The 21,795-nt window shown below is 37.4% G+C and overlaps 1 protein-coding gene across 2 annotated transcripts in view; it reads right to left on the bottom strand.

Moving 5' to 3' along the window:
* SLC25A21 (solute carrier family 25 member 21) overlaps window positions 1–21,795 on the bottom strand; it is a 261,130-nt gene that overhangs the window by 53,472 nt on the left and 185,863 nt on the right. For both annotated transcript variants that reach the window (XM_075753957.1, XM_075753956.1), the window contains exon 3: window positions 16,435–16,518. In XM_075753957.1, coding sequence (XP_075610072.1) covers window positions 16,435–16,518 — 84 coding nt within the window. The remainder of the gene's footprint in view (window positions 1–16,434; window positions 16,519–21,795) is intronic.

The raw sequence follows: 21,795 nt of genomic DNA, 5'->3' as shown, positions 1-21,795 counted from the left end.
GTCAGTAGCAAACCCTGAGGGCTAACAGAATTCTTAGTTCAGCTGTTTTTCAGTGATGGGCAAGCAGTGCCATTTAGATACTTCTGTTATAGTTACACATATACGTATGTGCTTCATAAGCATTGTAAGTGCTTTATAATTAACTTCTTCCTCTGAGAGATTTTCTATTCACAGGTGTTTATAAAGTGGTCTCAGATGAATCACAGAAGCAGAAGCTTTGGTCATGCATCAGTTAAGGTAGGAAATGCAGACATCCAAGGCTAGCTGGAATGCTGTCAGGCATCCCCACATTTTACCATTGCTATATCTGCAACATTTTCTATGACAATGAAAACTCTATCTAAAATTAAGAGCAAGATCCTTCAAAAATTAAAAGAATTGCAATTTAAAAAAAATTACGAAAAAATAGTATAACAGATGATGACTAGCCCGTATATTTCAGGTACTGTCTACACAATTTTATCTGAACTCAAGTTTTACACAATTCCCATGTAGACTTGCAGAAATGCCTGTTAGACACCTGTTGGCACAATACGTGCATATTACATGACAGAATTATAGGTGTCTAAATTCTGCTTTCTATGCTGGATATCTTAAAACCTAGGGCAATTGTAAAATTAAGAAGCGTGTCATTTAATATGTTGTCTCAAACACAGGTTTAGGTAATATGCCAGAAAAGACTTAGAAAGGTAGCGCAGAAGAACTTGGTAAATAATCTGTAAATTTGCAGGTCACTAACGAATGTGGAAAGAGTGTACTGTTTGTAGAGAGCCTACGGCACTGTAGACTATAATCACACAGCAGGACAGAAGCAAATTCACGTGCTATGCTCTGGAAGGCAATGTGAGCTTCACTTTGAATGGAATGACTCACCTGGCACAAAAGGAATCAAGGAAGGTCCTATGCAATAGATAAGCAGCAGCAGCTTAAACTCATCAAAGATCCTGGATTTCTTTTTTTGAAAAATAGAGTTTTAAAGCATTTGTATAATCTAAGCAATAAGAAGCAGGATCTGCACACTTTGAGTAGTTTGCATTCAAATTTGCTCTTTTCCTCTACTGAAACCCAAATACTATTGCTTACATAAACCAAAAAGAATACATTCCAGTTTTTAGACTGTTGTATGTTGTACCTTTTCACATTTAATTTTGGAAATGCTTTTATTCGTCCCCTCCTGTCTTTGTGTCATCTTCTGGTATGGAACTATTTCCTTTTCTTTTTGCTTCTCTACCTACCACAGTTCCCCAGACCCTTTCTATGTCAAATATCTGCTAAGAATGCATTCCACATAGGAGGCCTCTCAGCACTAACATACCAAACTATATGAGTTTCAATGTATTTCTCCTGACTGACCTTTCTCTTCTTATTTTTTTGTAACATGTATACTCATTTTCCTTTTTATATCTGATTTAGGTCGTCTCACTGGTAGCACAAAGGAGAGCACTAACAATTAAAAAACAATTTGAAGGAGTAAATCTTTATATAATAATACCACAAACTTGATTATGAAAATGAGGGTTGTATAGCAACTACAGGTTGAACTTGAGGGGATTAATTATCATTTAAACATAAGCATATACATTGAAGCAGCACATATTACTGTCTATACTATGGTAAGATGATAGTCTGTCTCCCAGAAGCAGGATATCTATTATTTCATTTGAAACTGGAGTTGCTATAGCAAACATACTAGCTAGTAAGTAAACAGTTATACAGAATTTTTAGGGATGTGGCTAATATTAACATTTTAGTAGCCCCTGGTCGGCTTAAACTGTTGTGCATACAAAGCTGGTAACAAACAAAGGCTAACACTTGTATGGCTTATTCCTTAAAACAGTGCTGTATTTTTCATACGGACTAGGTTTACTTATATCCTGTAGTATAAAAAGGAAATTGAATATGTCACCAGAAAGGATTTTAATGAATTACAAATTCTGTGGGCACTATCTGAACTTCCCCCAAAACTGCAAACAGCATGAAACGTAATTCATGCTTTGGCCATGGACAGATTCTAATGTCCTCAATAATTTTTGAACTATCTTCACTCAGAGTAACTTCCAGAATAACACAAACAAGTAAGTACAGCATAAAATCAGAGCTCAGGTTTCAAAATCTGGTATAGGAATTACTGGGATCATGAAAAAACCTGTCTATAAGAAATACTGCATGCATTTTTGAACACCTCAATCTCATGTTTGATTATTTCATGAGTGACCTGTCAGGTTGTGTAATCAACTCTCTGTATGCCTCCATGTTTAATCAAAACAATTGTGCAGAACATAAACATTAAGACATAAAGTAAGAGTTGCATTAAAATTACTATTTAGGTGTAAACTTGCGTATAGTGAGAAATGGGGAACTGTATTTTAATGAAAGCCCCGGGTTCTGTTCCTTAAAAGAGAAAGAAAAGGAAAGGCCTGATATAAAGACTTTAGCCAACAGAATACTTTCCGTTGACTTAAGAAGGATGTGAATCAGGCCCTTAAAGTAGCAACTCGTTTAGTACTGACTGCTAAATTTATAGCACTTCTTTATTTTCTCTAAGCATAACAGCATCCATTCATCACACTGCAGTAACAAAGCCGTAACCTGATATATGACAAATATTACAAGCTTAATGGCTGATGTCCATTACTGACGGGACCTGCTCACCATTTAGAAAAGATTGGCACTGAAGGATTACTGAGCAAACATAGCACCTGAAAAAACTTGCATGCAGGAGTCTGTCATCAGGTGTGCGATCGAGGGCATTATCCGAGAACGCTGGCTCTTATCTTCGGTTGGAAACTGCTGCAATTGCCAACAATTCTCAACAAAGAGCTTCCGTCATGGAAGGCTGATACGCCGAGCCAGTCTGGTGATGGTTTACCTTCCCAAGGCTTCATTCCTTTTTATGGATCACCTGAGACCAAGCAGCACACCACTCTTTAATAGCTTAAATAGCAGGACAACCTAGCAAACTGATGACAATCAAGGGAAAACCAATCCTTTTTGGTAGAAAGACAAAATTCCAAGCATTCTCTCACGGTAACTTAGAAAGACCTACTTCTAAAACTGCATTTTCCCAAACAGGATGCTGAGGAGAACTTTCTTGCCACTGATTCCTAGCATTTCGCAATGACAGCTAACTTGCCCTATATTAAACTGCTCACTAGTCAATTTTTCACCTTTTACACCGCTATAGTTGTATAGTTGTTTTCCCCTTTTTCTATGTAATGCTAGATAAAATTAATATCATAAAATTTGGGAGAAAGCCTTTGAAAATTACTGTTTGTACAAAAACATACTGCTATTTTTCTCGTAATATTACAGCTTTGAAAAATTATTAATTATTGGCAATTATTAACATGAGTTCTTGAAATACTGATGGAGATATTTTATTTTTCTCAAAATTGTGACAATATATTTCATTTGCACAAGATTTTTTAAAAGAAAACCTAAATTAGTTTTCATATTTTAATTAAATTACTCATTTATTAAGAAAAGATGAAAAAATTGAGATGAAATACTTTAATATGTTGTGACCCAATAAACACATGAAAATCTGAATATTATTAATAGGTATACTATTTTGTGTATTTTGTGTATTTTTGTGTTTTCAAAGGTAGAGATATATTATGTGAGAATATATTAAAACAAAAGCTCAAATGGTAATTAGTTAGTACTTTATTTTTATCCACAAAATTGATTCTTCTAAATCACAGTGATAATCAAAAGAATAAATATTACCTGTATACCAAATGGTAATTCATACCAGAGATAGATGATATTTTCAAATAGAAGTGGTTGCAAAAAATGAGCTCTTTAAATATCTAAGAGATTTTTTGAAATTATAAAGTATTTTATACAGAAAACAATTTGAATTTATATTTTTATTTTAAGACATAGATGGAATATTTAATTTGTTATAAAATGGGGTTTTGCAGATAAAAGAAGGTGCATTGATCAACACTTGACCTTTGCTAAGTCAGGATATAAAATTATTTTATGTGGGATTCAAATAATGAAAAATTAGTTTTATTAAGAAATGTTTTGGTAGTAAGTAATCTGAGCCTCCACCTAGATTAGGAGGCATGAGGAGTGTAGAAGCTTTTGTCCCTGCCACAGAATTCAATTGCTACAAAGAACAATGCAGAGATGTATTGGGTTTGGCTACCAAATTCCTGTGATGCAGAGGTGTTTACTTATTATGGAAAATTCCATTTATCAGATTAAAATAAACCTTAAAAAATCATTCTGTACTTGAGACACCCAGTGCATGATAGTCAGCTACAAAACAGCGTATATGCAAGTTCAGGCAAAGCCAAAATACGCAAAAATACACAAACACTGAAGGCAATCTGTAAAAAAAAAAGCATGGGAATTGATCTTCTATTCATAACTGGAGCCAATGCTTCAGTTACAGTTACTGCCCCATATGCTGCAGAAATTTACTGTGTAGTGCCTGCCGGCTTACTGTGAAAGAAGCTTTCTACGCTGGATAGACAGAATGCAGCGGGACAGTTGATCTGTGCTTATATGCATGCATTCCTGTAAGGAGATGCAGCATGTTACACACGCACTATGCTTGATGTAGGCATTTTTATAATTAAATAAAATTATTTTTATTGCATTAAAGTTAGTATTATTATTTATAGGGTAAAGAACCACAGCAGGCTGTAAGTAAAGTTGCATAAGCAAAGAACGTGAAAATGAAAAAAACCCCAGCCTCATACGTATTTAGACTTTTATTTTCTTTGAAGAGGCAAATGGCGTAACAGGCAAAATAAACTATTTATTTTCACAGTTTGATTCTCAGAGTCATATGGAACGCAGTGTGCCCTGAAATATGAGTTAGCATTGTACAGAAATACACTCTTCTAAAATATTTCCATACTCCATGCTAATTATTCATTTTAGCTTGTTTTATTTAAGATCAATTCCATGGAAAATCTACACAACTGTCAAATATCCATAGCTGTTTACATTGCCCTTTTATTTTGAGTTGGTGCATTGCTTTAGATGAATAGTTTCTCCTCCATGGTCAAGCATAGATATTCTCAACATCTAGCTTATTACATGTCTTTTAGAATGTGAAGTATGATATACAGAAGACTTCAGCTTGAGTAAAGAATATTGCAAAGAAAGAGAAGAGGGGTTGGTAACGGTGTTAGAGATGAACGATACCTACCAGTTACTGCTGCAGTGGCAGATCTATGACTCTACAAAAAGAAGCCTGCCAGGGAAAGATTGTCTTTCTAACAAAGATGTATTTTAGAAGTTTTTTCATATAATGCTATTCATCTTCCAACATTAAATAAGAAACGAAAGGAATGTTTAGGAAAAAAACCATGGAGGATACCTATGTTTCCAGAGTCTGGCATAATAAAAGTTGTTAGTAAAAATATTATAAGCAATGTGTAATTAACCTACCCTGAAAACCAGAAAATGATGAGTATTGAAAAAATTCTACCTATTCTAATAGGTAGATGTAGTCTTACTACATCTTCATAATTTATAGTTTTAATAATGAGCAAATGTACATAATTATTTCTGGAGTGAAAATGTTTTATCATGGAATGCAATACTTCATCTTGCATGGGATCTCCATCTGCATTTTTTAGAAATTTAAAAATTTTAGGAGTTCCAGTTGAGCAGAATTATATATAAATAAACAACTGAGGATTATAGTAATTAAAAGGATTGGCATAAAAGAGACAAAGCTATGTTTTCAGATGTAACTGGTGAAGAAAATGAAATTAGATGAGGCAAAGACATACAGATTAGAGAGAGGTATTATAATGTCATTATAAATAAGTATGAAATACAGTCTAAGAAATATGCTAAATGTATGGTTTCTGATTAGTTAGGTCAAGACATGAAAAAAATGAGGATGTTTTCTCCTGCTTGCTTCAAACTACAACTTATAAACTTCTATTTTAAAAAGAGAGCTTTTGACCTAAACCAGTGTTGCTCATTTTCACATGCACGCTTCCTACAACGTAAATAAAAATGCTTTACTTTGCATTTTACGCTGTCTGCCAGGTATTTCCTGTGAACATCCCATCTAAAAATCTCTTGGTTCTAGTAACTAATGTCTGTAAAGAAAATCCTGGCAAAACTGTAGTCCTAAGATTCATGAGCATCCATTTTAAACAGAAAGCTGGTTTCGTTGTGTTGACAATCACATTTTAAACTGATTCCTTCCAGATGAAAAGATGCTTTTTCAAACAATGTAATAAAAGTGTAAAGTCAGCTGTTCTAAGGACATAAAAGTGATTTATCTGTTCTCTGGTCACTGTTTTTTCCCTTGATACAATGGAATTTTTCTTTTAAAGAATAGGTTAATGATTAATAGCTACTAGAAGCCCAAATTACAAAGAAGTAAATAACAATTTGCCTTTTAAAGAAACACAACACATAATTGCAATTAATTTTGCATCTCATGATGCATCCACTATTGTGTTTATGAAATGCTAAATGTTGATGGCTAGGTTTACATAACAGATAAATAGTTAATTCTGACAGCTGGCTATTGACGATGTCATCATCAGATTTCAGAGCTATTACCTTTGATAAGAAAGAGGTTTCAGATAGATTTCAAATCCTTTTTTCTGCTTGCAGCTGGGCATGACAGCCTCGTACCGGCTCAGATTTGAGAAATCCCCTGCCCCTCCATCAGGGCTAGAATTAGTTTCTCACCTTTTAAATACAGGTTTCAATTCCAGACACTCTGATGGCACTTTATATATATATATATATATATATATATATATATATATATACACACACACACCCCCCCCCCATTTCAGAACAAGCAAGCTGTGTAGTGGTAGATCCCCCCAAAGTGGCATGATCCAGAAGTATGACTTAAGCTTAATTTAGCCGCTTAGCCTTAACAGTAATTCATGAAATCCTTGCTCAGAGGATACGCACTCCTGGCTGTGACTAATCTCAGAGGGGTCTTGGCTCCTGACCTGAAAGCTTCTCCCTAGCTGAAAATGTCCGTGCAGCCCTGGGTGAGCCAAGGAAGCCCCGGAGAAAGGCAACGTGCACGTACGGCACACCGTGTGCGAGCTCTTCCCAGCTTTCTAACTCTAGATGGCTCTCGGCTCAGCAGCTGGGCTGCCCGCAGAGCACCCCTCCGCCCCACGCAGTGGGGACCGCACCTGGAGACACGGGACGTTTCGGGGCTCGGCTGCGGCACCGCGTCGCTGCCTGAAGCGGGGCGAATGGTGCCGGGCAGAAATGTCCCTATCAGGGCCCCAGGTACTTGGAGCACCGGGCAATGTCACTGTTGCCGCTGTTAAATACTGCAGCCTCTCATGCTGGACCGGTTACTGAAGTGGGAGAAATTTGTGGCTATGATCCTGGGCTACCGAATTTGGCAGATATGTTCTTCACATTCAGAGAACATAAATGTGTTCACAGAATCCGATGATATAGCATAGTATGGTATTTTCCACACACTAGACTAAGAGGATTTTTTTAGAAGGATAATTATCAATTACATTGATCTATTTAAACAAGGTGTTTGGAACCAGCAGGAACCTAATGTGGTAAAATGATAAATATTCTTGAATTTTAAAATTATAAAGACTAAAAATTTTTCTGCTGATCTTTCACAGCTAGGGTAGATAAATAAAAATGGTTGCAAATTCTTGTAGGTATCTTCTTACTGCTGTAAGTATAAGCATCTTATAATGCAATCATCTGATTCCAAACTGAGGCCTGTAGGAACTATTGCTAGAAATACTAATACTACAATGAGTTCTGTTTGTCTTGTATTAGCAGAAAATAGAGATACTCAAGAAACCATAACTTTAAGATTAAAGCAATCTGATTATGAAAATATTTTAAACTTAAAAAAATACAAATTGGACCTTTAAAAAGTACAGAACAGACACTTCCGCAATGTAAATGGGTGTACCTCCAGTGGCCTTAGCAAACGATAATGACTAACGCCACTTAAGGTCTGGCCTGTTTATTTCTAAGGTGCTTATAAGATTTACATGATTTTATTGTGCTCTGTTCTTATGGGAAATAAATAAGCACGTGTTTCATCTTTAAAGCATATGACTCTCAGAGGTGATTTTCTCAGAGTGTCCTTGTTTACTGTGTTGCCATATATACCAGATCAAATTTTGCATGTAAAACGCGTGTCCGTCAGTAATAAAAACGTGGTTAGCCAAGCACTGCCCTTAGTTACATCGATACAACCTCATTGCATTTCAGAGAGCTACACACATAAAACTGGGAATAGAAGTTTTTCACATTCCAGAGCCATTTCTTATGTTTTCAAGTGTTAACATATGAAGATGGGGGTAGGGAACCTCCAGTCAGGAACAGAGAGTTCCTGCCTGAAGGGGATGATGAAAACCTCATGACAGTAACATCACTGTAAATACTGCTGACTATCTGGAGACAGCGTAGGGCACTGAACGGGGCACTAGCCTTGCAGCCAGGGTATCCAGCTTCAGGCTTAAAACTCCCGCTACCTCCACGTATGCCCTCAGACAAATTACTTCACAAAATGGATTGTTGAGTAAGTCTTCAGACCCCTTCTGAATTAGGAGCCTGTATCAAAGAATGCAATTTTATGTCCAACACACATGTTCCTCAGAGCTTTGCTATTAACATGCTACCATGGGGCAAATGAATGACATGGTATCAGGCTGCTCCATGAGAACTACCTGTGTGCACGCTCCAGTCCAGATCTATCGACTCCCCGGCACCTTACACCTCAGTATCCCCATCTGTACAGTTGAGATAATGGTATTTCCTCCTTCTGTGAAGTGTTTTGAGACCTATAGGTTGAAAGAACAGGTATCACCTTTGTTTCATGACTGACTAGTGTTGCAAAAGCATCCAGTCACTTGGGATTGTTGGCAAAACTTCACTGGATTATGAACTGGTTAATTTTTATTTACTTAGAGACTAAGAGAATGCAGCAACATTTTATAAATAGGCATGCATACATGTATGTACACACATTTTAAAATGTAATGAGGCATCAGAATTTCCTGAGATTTTTGCTGTCTTTATTGGGAAATGAGACAAAATTGAGTTATCAAATTTGAATGTTCATTTACAAAGAAAGCAGAATGCACATCACCTTCATATAGATACACAAAAGATGTCTCCTTGGTGGCCATATTTGATCTAAAACCTTGTGAGCATAATATAAATCACAATCTTAAATTATCAGGAAAATTCTGTCAGCTAAATTTTCTGCCTTCCTTTTCTCTAATCTTGAAAGCAGTCTTAATGATGATTTTACTCAAGTCTGTACAATCATTTCAGTTTTAAGGCTCAGCATCCATTCAGAATAAGAACAAAAATTGTGGCTTTAAGTCCAAACAAACTATAGACAACCAAATGAAACTGAAAACAGGAAGACTAGATATTGCACAGAAGTCTGTGTAGAATAAGACATGGGGTAAGGTGAGAGTAAAAGTGGCACATGAACAGTTATGGGGAAAGCAGATCTATTACTCTGGATATATATGTCATGGATTATAAAGACGGCACTCTTGCTAATTACCCAGAAGAAATTCTGAAATTCTTTTATCGTGGGGCACCTAAAGTTTATGCTAAGGCATCTTTTTCTTGCACCGATCACTGCAGACCTGTGAGCTCCATTCCAGACAGGGCCACACGAAACCTGTCTTCCCAACTGCACAGGGTGAGGGTGCTTGCTGAGGAGCATCGCGAGTTGCCTGCAGAGGAACTGTAAGAGCCAAGTCTCAACCAACAGAAAAAATGGCAAAGCTCACTTCCAAAAGTAAACGGACAGATTAAACAGTTGATAATTTTAATTATGTACTATAAGAACTTGCCATGTCCCTACCTAAATTTTGCAAGCTCATGCTCCCTGAAAATATGCAAACACTAGCTTTTCTAACACCGAGCATTTCTTCTTTAAAGATATGCAAAGCAAACACAAGGGTTCAAAAATTCAGCTTTAAGGCTTTATTTTTAATCTTCAAAAGCCATCAGATTTCACACAGGTTCACAATTTAAGCCAATACACTGTCCTTCACAATTTCAGTTACAGTCCTCTATTCAGCAAGGTGTTATAAAGTACAGTTGACACTTTACATTTCAGATAATATTATTTCACACGGGAATGTGATAATTATTTCTGATACTCTAAATCACAGGATTTTAGTGAAGTCTGCAATACACACAATAGCATGGCAGGAAGATGCCAATGTAACATAATGTGACCCACAGAATAATTCCACAATGTGTGAGATAAAGAGGAGAAAAATTAGCAATATACTATGGACTAATGGGGATGCATCAGGGTAGCTACAGATAGACATTTTGGTCCTGTAGTGCCCTTTTTTGCACCTTCAGTCTCATTTTAGCAAGGCTTGGACAAGTATTATGAGTTTGTAAGTGCGAGGCAGATCAGTAGGACTAGAAAAGAGATGGATCTACATATAGATATTTATGAAAGTGCAAGTGCTAGCAGACCTTCCTCTGTGTTCAAGTGGAAGCTACTGTTCCTGTAGTGGGAGCAGAAGAGAAAAGGTTCCTGTACTTCAGTTTGCAAGATCACAGCCTCTGAAACTGGCAGTGCAGGTGGATCTTTGCTAAGAAACAAGAGTCTTGAAGGTAGCAAGCAAGCCTGGGTCCAGGTTCATTTCTGCTCCTCATGGTAGGAAGTACTAACAAGAAAACAGAGTGGAGTAGATAGCTGTGAGGGGAAATAACATCTCAATCTACTACTTCTGCTTGCCTCGGAGCACTTAAAGCAGAGCCTAAAGTCTGGTCTTCTGATAGCACAGGAATTTATGCCTCCAGTAAATGGATATGAATCTCTGCTTCGTAACTGCTCACTGGGAAAAGGGATTTTTTGGCATGACTGACCGTGTCACACTTCCCTGGTCGGCAATTTCATTGAAGGATTTGGGCGCAGGGTAGCCAAGTATTTGTATCTTGTATAACACTTATTTGGCAGCCTATTGGTAGGTCTCCTCAGCCCAGCTGGAAGAGCACACATCCAGCTGGACCCCAGGAACAGGCGGTGATGATTGCTGGTGAGTGCCAGAGGCTGGTGCTTGCCTGCAGGGCTGGCAATCCTGCAAGTCTCCTTCCCTGACCTGTGGCAATCAGAAGCAGCAGAGTATCTTCTGCAGCCAACTGGGAGAGCCAGGACTCAAGAGCACTGCTCTTGTCTCTCAAGCACTTGTTACCACAACAGACAGTTGATGGATAGAGGCAGGACAAAGGAGAGTGCTAGCAAACTCCTTAATACCACGTAAACCAGAAACCTTCCAGCTTCTGCATGTTTGCTGACAACTCTGCACTCATCCAGCTCCTGCTTAGTCTTGGCTGTTCTCCCACCTACTCCACCCATAGCTGACAAGTTCAGTGCAGCTTTACAACCTAATCCCACTGATGTACGAGTCAGGGTGTCATTAAAAAAAAAAAAAGAAACCACTGTGTGGTTGTACAGACACAGGTAGAAGAGAGTGGTAAAGTGGTGCTGAGAAGAAGACAGGAATAGTTATAAAGCTATTGGGCTGTGTAAATATGGAGGTAATTGTTCCTTCCCAAACCAAATTCAACGTAAATAATCAAAAAACGCAGTAGAAGTAATGAAGTCTCAAATGATCAATGACAATTGTGTTTTGCACCTTCCCAGGACCATCTAGTACTAAGAAAGGCTAACAGCACTTTAAACTGTAACTTATTCAAGTATTGAGTTATAAAACTGGAAACCAGGACACTACCACCTTTTCTATTTCAGGCAAGTTAACCAACAAATGAGAAAGTAACAGGTTTCTTGACTGAGTGCCTACCAAAAAAGCCAACTGTAACCCAGAACATTTACTGTTAAAATTATGAGCCCATGAAAATCCACGTTTATAAGAACAAAGTTGTTTACAGACTTGAAATAACAGCATCCATCATTTTAAAGCTGTAACTCCAAATTAAGACAGTGCAGATGGGCATAATTTTCCATTCTTAATATGAGACACAACACCATGTGTCTTTAATACAAGTGCAACATATACATTCAGTTAGGCCGTTGGTATATTACATTTCATATTCAAACTTAAGTAATCATCAAAGAAAAAGTGAGTGAATGCAAATGCAGTAAAGATGATGATGACACAAAAATGAGTCATTAAACATAATCTAACCTCTTTGTAAGATCTAAAAAGAAGGAAAAGTTTTCTCTATTAATGATTTCAGTTAATCCTGTATCCAAACATTTTCCCCAATAAACATCAGATTATTCTTATGTTGGCTATAAAGCTGTCACTCCTCAATAAACAGATATGTTCTTGGTGGGTTGTTGTGGTTTAGCCCCAGCTGGCAGCTGAGCTCCCTGGGGCCGCTCACTCACTCCTTCGCCCCTGGGTGGGATGGGGAGGAGAATCGAAAGAAAAAGGTAAAACCCGTGAGTTGGGATAAGGACAGTTTACTGGGACAGCAAAGGGAGAGGGAAATAACAACAATACTTACAGAAGAATGTGTAAAGTGGGTGATACACAATGCAATTTGCTCACCACCTGAACCAGATGCCTGTCCCGTCCCTGAGCAGCGACTCCTTCTCCTCAGTCAGCCTCCCTTACGTATGGAGCGTGACGTTATATGGTATGGAATATCCCTTTGGCTAGTTTGGGTCAGCTGTCCTGGCTGTGTCCCCTCCCAGCTTCTTGTTGAAATTAACTCTATCCCAGCCAAAAACCAGGACATGGGTTTACCTGTGCTGTCAAAGGTCTGTCAATTTGTGCATCATCTCATAAGCGAAACCAGAGAAGCTCAGACGCAGGCTCCTAGCGAAGCCAGCTGAGCGGAAGTTGCTCACTACCTCAGAGGATTTGCATCGCTGCAGCCCCCGTGCAACTGGCAGTGACTGGACGCTACCAACACAAGTTTGCAAAAGCCCTGAAGTTAATACTCCCGCTGCCTTTAAGAGAAAGCTATGTGACCTTTACTGCTCTGCTCAACTGAGCCTTTCTTCAGTGAGTCTCAATTAAATTTTATGTTTTGTGGCTCCCATTTTCTTGTATGACAAGAAAAGAGTTCAAGGGATGGATCCTTCTTTGAAGAATTTAATTCCCTGTGGAGAAAATTTATTTCCATCTGAAGAGCCACTCAAAGTTTGGGGGAAGAGAGCTTTTGTAGGGCTTTTTTTCTCGGGATTTTTGGTGAAGAATTTTCTTTTATTTTGTAAAGATAAAGGAGCCTTCGGATTCTTTGAAAAGGACAGTGTTCTATTAGTGGTTAGACTGGAAATATTTCCTCTGTCCTTTTCACTATAATGAGGAGAAAATCAGAGGAATGGTTAAAGAAATCCTGACCGTTATTTGTGGTGAAGAAGCTTTCCATGAAATCATCAGATTGCTACTGTGATATTGCAGTAACATAATCGTGGTTAATTTTCAGTATGAGGCATTGCAGCAAATGAAACATTTGCATATGTATTCATAAAAATAAGTACTTCCTTGGCCGATTATGCATACTTAACCTCAACATAATAAGGTCAAAAAATTAAGCATTAGGAAATGTCTTGTGTGAACTGGGCTCTGACATCTAGCTCACTGTATTTGCTACTATTGAAAATACAAGTACAAGTGAGCATAAGCAGTATTCCCAAATGTAAACATTTTCAGGAGCAGACCATTAGTAAAATTTTTTTTCCTACTATGTTCCTTTATTTAATTAGTTTGTTTTGTAGTCAACTTAACATAAAATCACATATGCCGGTAGGGAATTCTGAGTGCTGGAGAGAGATGCCTGAACTCTTTATTGTCAGTGTACACCGAATTAAATATTTCAAAAAATCAGTCTAAAAATGCCACACACCAATGGGGGTATTTCATATTGCCAATATGAAATAAGCATGGGGCATGAATGAATTTCTTATACCCTTCTCCCAGATTTACACAACTGAATCTGAACACCTCACAAATAATTTTTGTCTGTGTGATACCTAAACGTGAAGCCCTTCTTGGTGCTCTCTTCTGCATATTTTTGTGGTCACCCAAGGAGGGGGTTATCTGGATTCAAGGTTTCTACTAACTAAAATACTTCACAGTCACCTCTCTCACTTCCCTCCCAAGTGTCATAATCACCATGCTGCAGAAACTGGACAACTTGTGCAGATAGAAATGCAAGACTCATGGAGTCAAACAGGTTTTTCATGATAAGTTGATTATTTTTTTTATTTTTAGATGAAATTGAAGATTATATTGAATCAGAGATTCTTCGTCTCCTTTTTTCCTAGTGCTTACTACTGATGACTGTTTAAATGTGACCTTCTGCCTCTAACTTCCTGGAAGAAAATAGGTATTTATAGAATATGCTTTTTGTTTAGATCAGTATTGACTGCTTTTGCAACAGGCAAATAAAACTGTGTATTAGGTCTAGCCCGACAGAAATTTAGTGCAATCCACTGCTAAATTGTTATTTGAATCTGTAATAATTTCATGTAATCTTCTTTTCCTGCCTACAGAGTCATGCCTTGATATAAACATAAAAAAAGATTCTGGTTTGGTTCCAGTATTGGGGCACAAGGATTCTACAGAAAAAAAAAAAGAACAACAAAACAACCCCAAAATCTTAATCTCTCCTTTCTGAAGTTCATTCAGAGATGACTACTGTGCTCAGACCCTTTGTTGTTTCTCCACAGTCAAACAGTTTATGAGTGCTAGGCAGCACGCTGTCTGAACACTGGGAAAACAATAATGGGGTCAAATCCACAGAATAAGTGATAGCTATGTCTCTGAGAAGCAATTGAAAAGTACAACACGTAAAACAATTGAAACAGAGAGTTTTTGTTTCCTTCTCCCCCTCCCCCAAAGAGTAAGGGAACCGCATTTTCTATGGTACATTGGCGTTTGCAGTGTCCTGCTACTGTTTTATACACGTGGCTTCTACAAATATCCAGTTACACAATATAATCATACAGGTAATAAAATAAGACCCTAAAATCAATTAACTTGGAAGCCATCTCTTGATTTAGACTTGTTCTCCAGACATGTCTGCCCACTCTTTATTTTACATTTTGTGACTAGTTCAATAAAATAAAAATAGCACTGAGTTTGGATGAGATAAATAGTGTTTTCATGCTCACTGACTTAAATATTGAAACTAGTTCTGTATTTAAAAATAGATTTACATGATTGTAAATATTAATACTTTCTTATTGTGAAAGCATAATTTTATTTTGAGAAGCAATACAAATGAACATATACCCAGCTTAGAAAAGCCCAGAAGCCACAAATTATCATTTTTTGTGAAATCTTTCTAGCTTTTAAGCTTTTTAATGCCTTCTGGTGATAACGCACAACATTAGTCTTTCATTAAAAAAAGAATTTACCACTGACAAGGGCAAACGTGACAACTTTCTCTCTCACCACCTTAACAAAACTTCTCTACATCTCCCTACTTTAGCAACTCAAACCATCCAGTTCTATATCTACGTACTTATGTAGAGTAGCTTACCTAAATGTCACTGCAAGAAACAAAACTGGTTTAGTCCTTCATTTTCACTGCTTGTCTCACCTCTGTTTTTCCAGTACAGCGTGTGGACACAAGAAGTCTGTGCCTCACCACACCTGTGGTGCCTCCGTACGTGATAGTCTATGCCACTATATATAAGAACAGTTCCATTTTGATGAATATATGGATAAAAAATGGGTTCTTATTGTATTTACAAAGTTCTTATGGAAAGCCTGCCAGCTACTCAAAACTGGGATTTACTAATTAGAGTTACCTTGATTAAAGGCTAGCTCCCAAAGAGCTCCTGTGGATAGCAGGCTTAACTTTAAGTATATGATCAGTCCCATTACGTTCACTGGCTTTAACTGGACTGCTCATAAAATTAAGCATGTATTTAGATGCCTTTCTGGATCAGAGCCCAAGTCCCTTAGAGAAGCTCAGGCTCGGAGCAGTGGTACCTTCTGAAGCCAGTACGCTTCGGGTGACTAAGGAGCATAAAGCCTCTTCCATATTCTGTCAAACTGAAAAGCTGTGGCATTTTGGCTCACACGGGTCCTGGAAACATTGTCTACCACCGCTAACTGGGAATGCCAGTTCATCAGAGCTTGGAAACGAGTTACTTCACTGACCTGGCAATGGCTCAGGCTGAGCTAGTTCAGAAAATCAGGACAAGAAGATGCAAGAGCCTAGATACCGCACTATGCTGATGCGACCATCCTCCTCCCAGTACCGGAGCAGTGGTTGTCCCGGTGTCTCTACACAGCTGCGCGTTCTGGTCTTTACACATGTCCTCATTGCAAAACTTGATATTGGGAGTGTAAGTAATGCTAAGGCTTTTCAAATTGTGTTCGTTATGTAACGCTACATGTTTGCCAAATTCTGGCAATTGCAAAAAAGAGTGGAATATAAAGAGGATCTAATGTCTGGAAAATGGGTGATTAAAAAAGGTCACATAAAATTGACAATTTTAAAAACATATACTCTTACCCTTCTCGTTGGAAAATAGTCCTAAAACAGTCCCCCAGGCTCTTGTAACCGGTCGGATCAGTTTTCCCTCTTTGAATTTGGAACCTAAAAAAAATACAATTTACATCACAACATGAGAAGTCAGGGATTTTAAGTCACTTTTAACTTTCCAATTATTATATAAATGGAGTTTTAAAGGGTTTTTTACGTATCTGATTCATTATTATATACTGTTCCTGATATACTTATTAACACTGTTTTCATAGAAGCTGTTAAACTAAGGAAAAATAGAGCTTTAGTAGTAACTTTTTTTGTAGTTTATGGAACTCACAGTATAGCTATCACCTTTGACATTTACACCTCTTTCTAGTTGTTTGAAAAACAAGCTGTTAACCCTGTGCCTGATCCAAAGCCCACTGAAACTAATGGGAGTCAGAGTTAAACCATGTTTTTGAAAATCTGAAATGGAATACTATCATGTGTTTCACTATGAAATGAATCCACTGCGCAGTTTCTTTCTTTTTATATCTGATGCAATCACAATCAAAATCAATCAGAGACATGACCAGAAATTAGAGCACCATTCATTTTTCATAATTTAATAATAAGATGAACAATAAAAGCAAGCAATGAATTATTTTAATTAAAACCTTGTTTTCTCTATCCACATTTTGACAACAATAAAGATTTCAACAGGAAGCTTGTGGCCTTGAAAGGAAAATCAAGATTACGATTTAAGATTGTAAACATATTATTATTTATGATTCATGGATAGCAACAGTGAGTTTAACAAACTACAGTATTTTGCTAAGTATCTCAGTTAGAGTACCCTATTTCTTGCAGTTTTAAAACTGCAGCCAACACAGTCAACTAAATAGTATGGAGAAATTTTGAATGCATTTTTAGCAATAAAGCTTCTTTTTAAACTCCTAATTACTATATAGCACTCAAAAAAATTAGAATATTGATGTTAGCAATTCCAGTCTACGATAGCCCCGTATCAGGCAATCACCAAGTTGGCTTTATCACTAAGTGCAAGAATAATTCTACACAACAAATAGTGTTCAACAGTTTCAGGGGATAACTGACGTCATAGTCAAGCATGTCATATGCCACAGGTATGTTGCTGTTCTGAGAAACATCTACTGTTATTTATTCTAATCATGATACTGAATCTCATTAATATGTAATGAACTAAGGTATTTTTAACTCATTGTTAAACAGTGATGTTCTCCTCTCCCTCAACAGAATTCAGTAGGGTCAAATCAAGGTTTGTATTGTGGCAAAGGCATTCATTGTTTTGACCATCAGTGTTTCCTAAGCTCTGTTCTGTGCTACCACATCTAACATTTTATTCACTTTGAGGAAAAAATTTCCAGTGATGTAATACAATTCTTTGGGCAATTATGAAGGCAAGCCCACACGTTTTTTTGAAAACAGTTAGAAGGAAACACTATGAGCCCCTCCATAGCCCTAATAAAAGTAGTTCAGGCACATCTGGGATCTCTATCTGGGGTAACCTCTTTTATTAGCATGAGAACTTGCTGCCAAGTTGGCAGAGAGGAGAATGCTATTCAATAGGCTTACACTCAAATAAGAGCTGATGCATAACATTTTGTCTGAAAAGAACCCTTGGGAAGGCTAATAGTTGAAAATGCCTCAATGCCATCACACAAAGTCCAACAGTAATATCAGCTACAGAAGCTTTTACATTGTGGCAATCAAGCCATCAAAATTACAACAGAAAGTAGATTCTATGCACATTTTAATATATTTAAGACTTGATTATTTATACCTCTCAGTTCAAAACCAAAAACGACTTTCTTTTGCTTAAAAAAATCTTGCAAGAACTCACCGGTAAATAACTTTTTCCAAGTATTAAAAAAATACAGCTTTCTTAACCCAAGCACTTTCCCTCAAGTTTCAAAATTTGGCCTGCTTGTAAACCCAAAACAAAGCATCACTGTTTCTAAAACATCCCCTGAATAACGCGCCTTCCCTCTCTTTTGCCCTGCAAATGCTCAAGCATGTCCTACTAGCACGTGTGTAAGGTTCCCCACTAAGTCATGCATGTACAACTCTTTGCAGAACTGGGGCTTTAATCCCAGACTCACTATGGATCTCAACAACATGGTGAACATATTCATATAATTTTGTTTTACAGTTAACACAGTGTTGACTTCTCAACTAAATGTAAATGATTTAACAAAACTACATCTTTGATAGCAATAATGAAAATCATAGCAGAAGAAATGCAATAATATCACACGTAATTTATGTGTATCAGATGAAGGATAATTTCTTGCTAAAGAAGTTAAATTCAAGGAAGTTTACATTTATATTAGTTTTCCTGTTTTAATGTAGATAAGACCTTAGTATTAAAGGAGTCTGTTTGTAACACTGAGTCACACAAATAACATATTCCTTCCTTTAGGGTTTTTGGATCCATTCCTTCCCTAGTAAATCTTTTTTATAGCTTTAACAGCGATCCTAAAATACATGCCAATTATGTGCTTCAACCTAGATCTGCAAATTGGGTTCTTTGATTCAGAATTGCTTGCCTCAATAAAATCATGTGTAACTTTTTAATGAACTAGCTAATTGATCACCAGCACTTGTTATAAGAAGCTCAGGGAAGAGCTGAAAAAAATGTTTGTTTGTTTTTCTGGAGGCAGCAGCAGCCTGTATTAGTAATCTTAATAATACAGAAGAGTGAAAGCTTTCACTTCAAAAACAACCTGGCCTGTTTTTAATGATTGTTTAGAGGACTGAACACAACTGGGGGATACATAATAGCTTTCTCTGCTTCGAAGCCATTCCTTTCTAAAAGCATTATAAAACCACTGAATTTCATGCATTTTTGAAAGCTGGATGCCTGCCTTGTATGTTACTAGCTTTGCTAGAACAAAACAGATAAATTCTCCTATAAACTTAATCGGAGCATTACCTTCTGATTTAATTCATTATTTTGAAGTCTGAAAAGAAGAATGTGCAGGGGGTGTTCAGAGGCACACTGGACGGACACGGGCAGCGAGGCTCCTCCAGGACCGGGATGAACGACCTGCTACTCACTGCTAGCATACAGCAAGCGTCAGACTGTGACATGTTTCCCGAGAGCTTTATCACTCTAAAAATGACCATCAGGCTAACTTTCCTCCTCTCTCATCTTCCTGCTTCTTGGCTTCTTGGCCAAAGTACCGAGCACTCCCCCCATGCAGGGAATGCTCATAGAGCTGTGGAGGCACTTTGGCCCCCAGGTTACCTCTTCCCACCCAGGACTGCCACTGGCACCTACTGCCTGCCCTCCTGGCTCCTCCTTGCTGTTCCACCTCCAGCTCCCACACCATGGGGGACCTCACAGTCTCCCTTTCTGGCTCATAGTTGGTCTTTTTATGTTCTGACTGAACAGTACCTTTGCAGTAGCTTTGTTTGATACAAAAGTGTCCTGATATTGTTTTAAACGAGAACATCAGTGTACTTCTGTGTTCACCCCAGAAGACATATGGTTGGGATCTCAAAAAGTGGAAAGCATGTAAAACCATTTGAGGTTTTGGGGTCTGTTCAAAACGCAATGCCTTCATTGAAAACTCTGCATGATCTAAACCCATGAACATATTTTAACTTACCCACACTAATCAGCACTACAACTACTACTTGTGAAATGAATACACCTAAATTATTCTTATTTTGATAGCATGAGAGAGAACATTTTTTATGGTTATAAAAGTCCTAGATCAATAACTCTCAACAGGCTCAGCCTGAAATCCCACAATGCAGAAGATGCTTGGGTCCTTTCATCTGTTCTCCGAACCACTGACCATTTAACAAGTGATGCATATTGCGGAGCAACGACTCTACATAAACACGCGTATCTGTGTAAAATGCCTAACTTACAGTTCGTGCTGGTTTCATAATAGCCAGGATTTTATTCCAAGTTTTATAAAATCCTCAGTCCACAGGATGCTTTCCTGCTCCCCTTCCTATGGCAAAAGTCCTATAAGTAGTCTTTTCTAACACAATCAGTCTCTATAGGAGAACAAGCAGATGTGTGTGCTTTCTGAGGAAAAAAAAACCTCCCTCTGTCAGTTGTTAATTTTTTTGTTCATGTTTGCTGAATCAAAGCTGTCTGGTGGATGTCTGCTAGTACAGTATTCAGGTATTTGGTGTTTAAAGTCTGCTCACCACAATGTTACTGAGAAATCCTCCCCCTTTTATTTACTGATCTGGGCTGCAGAAAGATTTCCAAGTCATGCTGAAATTGTTTTAGTCACCTTAAAGTCTAAAAGGAAGAAACCAGTATTTTCGTATCTAGATTCAAGTAGATAGTGAGCAGTTAAATCCCAGCTATGTAGGACAACCGCAATCTGATGCCGAGCAGACTAGACTCACCAAATTCTTGCCACTGGGTTTGCAAAGACTATACCCTCATGCGTAAATTCCAGAATCTCTTGCCGCTTTTATACAGTGCTGCTGACTAGTTCCTCAACCACAAAGTTCAGAGGGAAAGAAAAACACTGAGTTAGAGAACCAGGCTTTATACCATGTTGCAGTGCTTGCCAACGAGTGGCAGTCTTAGCTGTATTTTCCTTCTCTTCAGATGTCTTACTGGGATTTTATCATATGTTCTACTTTATTTTGAATACAGCTACTAATATTTTTTCCTCCATGATTGGGACTTATGCAGTACAAGAGCAAACAACCTCAGGTACCGAGGTGTTTAGATGCTATCTTTGTAGCATAAAGATTTATGGCATAACAACAAAAGAAATTAAATTATCTGTGCATTGTTAAATTTAAAACAACTTTTAAATAAATGTACAGCCTTTGGAAAACCCAAACCAACATTTATAGCTTTTTTTGCACTTTCAGTAATTCCCATGATTCCAGACACTCCTAGCTGTAGTTACTCCTACCAGCTTAAGTTGATAAAAAATGTATAGTCTGAAGCTTTATATAAATATACATTATTTAACAGTTCACATGGTTATAATAAAAAATAACCGCATTATAATTTAAAAGATTTTGATTTGCTAACTTAAACATTTATTCAGGTGTTACTACTAGTTAGTGCTATCTACTGATGCTCAGATTTAATGCAAAACTTTGCACTGCAAAATGGACCTTGATAATATAATTTATTTCACTTTTTGGCTCAAGTTCTTTGAGTTGCTTATGTTACTTACAGGATAATAACTAAATTGAGAGTATAATTCTGTCACTTATTTTAACAGTAAATCATATAAGCTGTTGAAGAACTGAATATTAGATTTCAAAACAAAAAACCTAATTATTTTAAGCCAAAGATATAAATTTTTCTAGTGCAGTGGTCATATTTTAAGTATTATAGTATTGCTATGATGATTATTTAACTGCAAAACCCAT

Source organism: Balearica regulorum, chromosome 5 (genome assembly GCF_011004875.1).
Source record: "Balearica regulorum gibbericeps isolate bBalReg1 chromosome 5, bBalReg1.pri, whole genome shotgun sequence".
In the NCBI taxonomy this organism is placed as follows: Eukaryota; Metazoa; Chordata; class Aves; order Gruiformes; family Gruidae; genus Balearica; species Balearica regulorum.
This window is presented reverse-complemented; position numbering and strand designations above follow the sequence as displayed.